This window comes from Saccostrea echinata, unplaced genomic scaffold (genome assembly GCF_033153115.1).
Source record: "Saccostrea echinata isolate AGI-Se365-2 ecotype Australia unplaced genomic scaffold, CSIRO_AGI_Sech_v1 ptg000025l, whole genome shotgun sequence".
Taxonomy (NCBI): Eukaryota; Metazoa; Mollusca; class Bivalvia; order Ostreida; family Ostreidae; genus Saccostrea; species Saccostrea echinata.
Genome location: NW_026889774.1, coordinates 3,001,931 through 3,010,000, shown reverse-complemented (window position 1 = coordinate 3,010,000; position 8,070 = coordinate 3,001,931). Strand labels below are relative to the sequence as shown.

General features: G+C 33.1%; 1 protein-coding gene across 1 annotated transcript; it reads right to left on the bottom strand.

The window, feature by feature from the left end:
* Window positions 1-6,719: 6,719 nt before the first annotated feature.
* LOC133192426 (uncharacterized) lies at window positions 6,720-8,070 on the bottom strand. Its single transcript, XM_061328435.1, has one exon. The coding sequence runs from the start codon at window positions 8,001-8,003 to the stop codon at window positions 6,720-6,722; it is 1,284 nt and encodes a 427-aa protein (XP_061184419.1). The 5' UTR covers window positions 8,004-8,070.

Here is an 8,070-nt window from a genome sequence, read left to right as displayed (position 1 = left end):
GTTATCTCGTTATAACGAGTTAGTTATGTCGTTATAACGAGACAGTTTTCTTGTTATTTCGAGACTTAATAGCAATATAGGAATAAAAATGGCTGCAGTTTTAAATGCCATTGAATTTTTAGCAAGTAATTATCAGTCAAATTTAACTTGAACAATTGATAAATGGTTGAAAATTTAATTTGCTCTGGGGTTTACTTATGATTAAATCTTGAACTATCTCGCTGTCATTAATCATGGCAACTCTAAGGCGAACACATTTACACATTTTCGTGAACTCCTCCTCAAATTGTTGCATTAGGACGCGATATTTTTCTTAAAATAATATTGCCAAACATACTTGCTTCAAACTTTGGCAATTTATTTATGACAACTATTTCTGATGAATGACACTATTTCGATATGTTTTGGACGACTTACCGGTATACACTTTCATATATCAATTTCTATACCGCTAAAATTAAATATCAGAGACAATATAAGTGCAGCATATCGTTTATGCAACATATAATATATAGAATACAGTGTTATACATATGCTACTTCTGAGATTCAGAAATGTTTTGAAGACGGGGGATGGTGAGACATCAGCAGTTAGATCATAGGCGTAGTAATAGAGGGGCTAATGTCCACACCACCACTTTTGAAAATGGGGCGGTCAAGAGTATCTTTGTGCCCCTTCCTCCATATTTTTTTTTTCCTGAGTAAATATCTCCCGAAAATAATGGCGAATACTCGTAGTTGGAATATCAAATCTATTTTTTTTTCTTTTTACTTGTCAAATATTTTACTTGGTTTACCTCCCCCCTTGAACTTCGTGACTTAGCTTATGCATATTGTCCACTATAATGAGGAATGGTGAAGCAAAAAATGATATTACATCCTTTTAAGTAATAAGACGTTAAATCTGATCTGCTGATATTGACATTTTATCTAATATTCTGTCATGATTCACTGTTTATATTTTTTGCGGGGGGGGGGGGGTGGTGTCCAAGTTGTGGAGATTCACGGAGACCTATTTGAGATTCACGTCTATTTGGCGGATCCTATATGTTTACCACATAGTGTCAGAACGTCAAACCAGAGTTTACAAAACAAAAAAAAGTTTACAGAGTTTACAAAGCCAGTTCACTTTTATAATCTTTTTACTTAGGATTGATCAACGAATAGGCCTAATACTACATACGTACATTTATATTATTAATACAACATTGAAGGAATGTCGTTAATTATTTTCCTCATCACAATATTTATTATGTATACTTTACAAGCATATAATTTTTATTTCAAAAAGAGATTGATGATTTTTTTTTTTTGGGGGGGGGGGGGGTAATAAATAGAGGATATTCAATGTTTTGTAGTTGATATGGAATTTATTTCACGAGTGGGACAGGAATTTTTTTTTATATTTTCATGAGTGCGAAGCACGAGTGATCAACTGTTTTTACTAATGCTGACCTTCACCTTTTATTGTGGCTTCCGTAGAATAAAGAGCTCCAAAAGTTTTTTTTTTAATTCTACCACATTGATAATAACGCAAAAATTACATATTGTAATTTAAGATTCCATGCCAAATTGGTAAATTAAAATGTTTCTTTCTTTTAATAAACAGAAGAAATATATAAATTATTAAGTGATAAGTACAGTATTAGTTCTTGATATTCATCATATTTATTATTGAGGGGAAGGAGGGATTGATGATAAAAACAACGTGAATTTAGTTTTTTGTCAGACATTGAATTTTGATCTTGCCCCTTTAAGACGATAAAATTGAACTGGTATTCCTTGTTAACAGGCAAGGAATTATCAAAATATGATCGTTAAAGCCTAACATATGGTTTCATATCCACATGATTTATTCGGAATATTCAAAATAATGGGATTATTTCCATGCATTTTTTATTGCTACAAATATAACGCAAACATTATTATAATTTTAACAAATTCAAGAAAGCTTGAACAGGGCAGTTAAATCAGCCAGAGTATATCATTTTTTTCTGATCTCCTTGTACAAGTTGACAAAATTTTGATGTTATATACATTCCATTTAAAGATGACACTAATTCTATTTTGCAATTTTAAGGTATAACACAACAACATGAGGCGGTCACGTTTCCGTATATTTGTCTTCGGTCATTCCAATAAATAATACTAATCAAAGGCATAACACAAAAAAACTAGTATGCTGTTCCATAAAATCTTTATCACGCACACTTCAAACAAATTTGATCGACTTGTTTCTGTATATTTCCTATAAATAATGGTCTATTCTTTACTTAGATATATCAATTCTAGATCAATTTTTATCTCGTTATAACGAGATAATTATCTCGTTATAACGAGATAACTAACTCGTTATAACGAGATAACTAACTCGTTATAACGAGATACTAACTCGTTATAACGAGATAACTAACTCGTTATAACGAGATAAATAACTCGTTATAACGAGATAACTCGTTATAACGAGATAATTTTCTTGTTATAACGAGATAACTAACTCGTTATAACGAGATAACTAACTCGTTATAACGAGATACTAACTCGTTATAACGAGATAACTTACTCGTTATAACGAGATAATTTTCTCGTTATAACGAGATAATTTTCTCGTTATAACGAGATAACTAACTCGTTATAACGAGATAACTAACTCGTTATAACGAGAAACTAACTCGTTATAACGAGATAACTAACTCGTTATAACGAGATAACTAACTCGTTATAACGAGATAATTATCTCGTTATAACGAGATAACTAACTCGTTATAACGAGATAACTAACTCGTTATAACGAGATAACTAACTCGTTATAACGAGATAACTAACTCGTTATTACGAGATAATTATCTCGTTATAACGAGTTAAATTTTTTTTTTGTCTTGTCAAAAATGAGCCTATCCGGCTTTCGTAGTCTATCATAAAAATGTAAACAAATTAGAAACTGTTGATGTATAATTTTCTAAAATAAATGTTGGAACTTTAAACATATATAACAAATGATTTGAATGCTCACCTAAATACCAATCAACTCATTTATTACGTCAAACTGGGAGTTTCAAATAAAATGCAATAAAATGATAGAAATCTCACACGTTATGTAATAAATATATGTATATTGCTAAAATAACAAGATGTGTTTGTGAAACACCGATGCCCCCCAATGGCAGCTCATGACGAAGGTTAAAGTTTCTCAAGTGCAAGTCAAAGTCCAAGGTGAAGGTCAAGAGATAGAAAATATTTTTACTCAAAGAGAGGTCTTGTCAAAAGAATACACCAGTGAAATATGAAAGCCCAAGTACCAACGGTTCAAAAGTTATAACCAAGGTTAATTTTTTTTCAAAAATAGGTCAAAATCAAAGGGTCAAAATAACTGGTATCCAATGCAAGGAAAGGTTTTGTCACAAGGAATACACCTTCAATTTAAGCTGAAATCAGTTTACGATGTTCTTCCCAGCCCAACTAATCTTGTAACATGGGGAGTGACAGATGATCCAAAGTGTGCTCTCTGTAGTAAACCAGCAAACTTGGAGCACATATTATCAGCATGCTCACAGGCTTTGAATGATGGGAGATACACTTGGAGACATGATAAAGTTCTAGCCAGTATAGCTGACACCTTGGAGAAAAGTATCAAAAAGCCAAGGAAAACAGAGAGGGCCTGAGATTTGTCAACTTTGTGAAAGAAGGTGAAAAAGGACATAAAGTTAGTGTGGAAGGAAGTGGTCTGTTGGGTACAGCAACAGATTGGCAGATGCGGGCAGACCTCAAGAAAAGATTAAAATTTGCAAGAATGTGATATCATTGCAATTAAGATATCACAGATCACTTCCAGTTTCATTTCATGCAAATAAATATTGGTATCTAAGGCAAGAATAAAGGAAAATTGATTTCACAAAAAATGTAATTTTTTTTGTTTCTTTTATGGGGTGCAAATGTATACTGTTCAAAAGACCGTTTCTTAGACTTTAATGAAATTAAGATGCATAAAATGAAAATTTTTGCATGTGAAAAAATTCAATTTCAATGTTCATTTTGGAAAACTCAATCAATTAGATAATAATTTCAAGATTTATTATTCCTCACTGAGGAGCGGATATTCATATTTTCACTAAAACTTCTTGTCTTCGAACATTTTTCCCTTAGAAATATATGATGATAGTATGTAAAAAGATGAAATCATTAAATCAATGTGCATTCCCGTAGAACACACCCCGCATTTTACAATACTAGTAGTAAATTTTCCTTTAGATTCCCCCCCCCCCCCTTGTTGCTGTAAGGTTGAGCACTGGCAAATTCCAGGATTTGGACAGTTAAAATTGTAAAGTCTGTGTAACCTAAACGCAATCAAGTGGAAATGTACCTCAGTGTCGCACACTTTCTTCGAGGACAAGATCCCAGATTTTTTTTTAAACAGTAGGGTTACATATCAGTACCTGCACTCCGTTGGATTTCATTTATCCTACACTGATCAATGTTTCTTTTCTTAAGTTTATCTTTATGGAAATGTATTGTAGAATAAATGCATAATTATAAAGTTGGGAATGTGAAGTCCATTACAATGAAAAATAAAGAAAAATATTAAATAACATTTAACGATAAGGAATTTAACTTATAATGCCTCGACAATATCATACTACAAAGTTTATATAGATGAAAAGTTTCTCCTATATCTCTACGTGTATTCTACAATATACGTGCACTGACTAGAACTAAAATAATGTACATGTATGATAAACTAATCACTACATTTATGTAGCCTAAAGTCATCGACCGGATCGGAAATCCATAAGCTTTTTGTAAAGACTGAAACCAATACTGACCCTACAGGTCTTCGCTATATTTAAAATGAAGTAAACCTTTACACAGAAATTGTATTTAAAATCCATATTAGTACAATACCAATCGTTAACAATTATAGGATTCAAATGCAGAGTTGAAATTAAATACAATATATCTTCCTCATCTATAGTATTACATGTATTTACTTCAGTATACATATATTTCGATCATTAAAATGCTTTTTTTTAATCAGCGAGATAAACATTTAAATCAGCATCGATACTGTAGCAGAAAACGTTGCTTAGCTGATATTAAAACAGAATTATAAATAACAAATTGAAGTTTATAAGTGGAAATAAATATTCCAAGATTTGAAAAAAGCACTTCCATTGACATGATCATATGACGATAAAAAAATCGAATTATAAAATCAATTCGCTTTTTCTTGTAGGTACAAAGTAGAAATGAATGAGCCTTGCCATCTGCCTCCAGTGTACGTACATGTATTGTCCATCTATATCGACTGATCCAAGTGGGGTTAATGAACAGCAATTGTCTGATTATATAACAACTGTACAAGTCCACTGTCATCTCTTTGTAGGGGTCTTGAAAGAATGTATCAGTTTTAATTTCGTTTAAAATAAGAGAGGTGAACTTGTTAAAAATTATTTTCCAATTCAAAAAATCATAACAAAGAAAACAAGTCTCACAATACTTGATTTAGGAACGAGCTTTCCTTTCATTTTCCCTTTTCCAAGGAAAGAATAGTTTCTAGATACTTAGTTCACTCTATAAACGACTGCATATGAAAGTCATGTTAACGTATACAACGCATACTAGTTTGCTTCCTAGCTCTTTTTATGTAACAAAACATCCGTACCACATTTTTCAACTATCTCACAATCGTTTTTCTATTCTTTCGTTGTGATGTTGAATTACATATAAATGCAATTAGAGCCACATCTATCTAACGATAAACAAAGAAATACTGGATTTTTGTCAATACTGATAATAGAACTAGATAAGGGAAATGACACATCTGTTCATTTTTTTAAAACGCAACAAAACCAAAAAATAAAATAAAATAAATGAATGAATAAAATTTATTATTAAAAAAAGGAAAGAAAAAGAAAAACATCAACAACAACAAAAAAACCCCGAACTTTCTTGGCATTGTTTTGATCATTATTTGGGAAGTCTAGGTGAAGCACTTAAGGTCAGCCAGACAAGTCTCTGTTCAAAATTCAGATATCACCATTTTATTTACATTAATTTTTAAATAAAGCTTGAAATGAATACGTGTATTTAATTAACAACGCAATCATAACAGGAAATTTGTCTCGAAAAATAGGAGGAAATTTAAAAAAGCTAATCTCGATTAAGTTGACGTGCAAAAAAGTAAGAAGGTATCTGTATCTGCGATGTTTCATGCAATTTAGTAAATAACGTCTCAAAAATATATTAATTTGAATTCATTAAAGTACAAAGTCATTATTAGCTGCCATTGAATTAATAATGAATTTCTATCTAAATGTAGTAATCGACATGACTTTTTTAGAACTCCAGATCTGCAGACGTTGGCGAATTCAAAAGGGCAATGTGCATGAGTTGGAGAAGTTCCAAAACTAATAAATTCTTAGACCAAAAAAAAAAAAAGAAAAAAAAAAAGCAGTCGTCAAAGCTATATGTTGCAAGTGAAGACAAAGGAGCGGTCCTTCTCAGCAGGATCTCGAGAATAATTCAGCATATGACTAGCATCACAAATCTTTGAAGCAAGTTGATTGGAAATCCTAGCATATATACATCATTATCTCTACAAATATTTTCATCAGTTCATTCTATACATGTGTATTTTATATTATTTTGTTTATTGTGTGAAAAAAGTCTTGTACAAAATATATTTTCATTCATAATCATAAAATAGTAGTCAGGCTTATGAATTTAATTGGAGAGCTTCCGTCTCCTTTCTTCTAGAAATTCTCCGAATTCCTGAAAAGACGGTAGAAGACTATTCAAACCTGTCTGGTTTTCCATGCAATTATGTGACGTCGTGTCATTTTTGAATTTGAACACACTTTGGTCTGAATTGTGGTCATGATTCGAAGAAAATGAACCAGATGATGATATGAAAGACGGTTTATAAATGGAACTACTTTTAGATGTCCAAGTACCGGGCTTACGAAGGGTTTGTTTTCCGTCAGAAAAGCCATTTTCACTTTTGAGACTTGCGATTATTTTTGTTTCCTTGTCACATTTTGAGTTCCTGCAAGACGTTAATGTATTGCTGTGGAATAGTTCGTGAATACCTTTGATCTGGGCGCTATTAAAATTTTCATCCACAGGTTCTTCGATGCTGCTCATCGAAATCACATCAAATGAAGACTGATGATCAAATTCATCTAAATGTTTCCTTCCAGGACTTCCTGTACTGTGAACTGTGATTTCACCGAGTCCACATTTAGATAACCTAGAACGCAATGTCCTGTTATTGTCCGATACATCCAGGTGCACAGAATAACGTTTAGGGTTACCAATTGTTCCCTTCTTTGACATTTTCCCATGCTGATGATAAATGAAACCATTATCCTTGGCACTAGGAACTTCGTTGTCTCCTTGTTCCAATGTCTCCGGCATAAGTACCCTTACCAACTTAACATCTGGCGCTAGACATAGTTCTGGCTTGCTTCTTTTCTTTCTTGCTTTGTCATATAATGAGCGACATTCCGGCATTGAACATGTTGGGATCTCCGTTTTACTGGAAATCACAGATATACCAGAATCCAGCTCTGCGCCGCTACTGCAACTTCCAGACTCGTACATGGAGTCAGAGGAACCCATTTTTCTTTTAAGTTGTTTTGGAACTGTTCTATTCTCAGTGAAAAAAGACACAGGGGCGTTTACCTCTTTGCTGTACACAGGACTGTATGGGTCATGTAAACTGTGAATATGGTGCGTCATGGATTTTGTACTAGTTCTCCGATGCCTCCTCCTGTGACCTGTCGTCAAGACATCGTGGTGTCGAAGATGGAGCAGACGAAATCTCGCCTTGGACAAGGAATCACGACACTTCCGGTTAATAAACGCAATTACGATTCCCATGATGATGAGGACAGAAACGAATGTCGCAATCAGTAGATAGGTGTCTCGGGTGTGGATCGGGAGTGAATTGTCCGGCTGTGGATAGAATGGAGTAGTGGTCACATTTTCTCCCGGTTTTGAATACATGTTAGAGCCAGCATGTTTTCTGAAGTATGCGTGGAATCAAAATCCAGGAGTATCCATGACAGTGTGA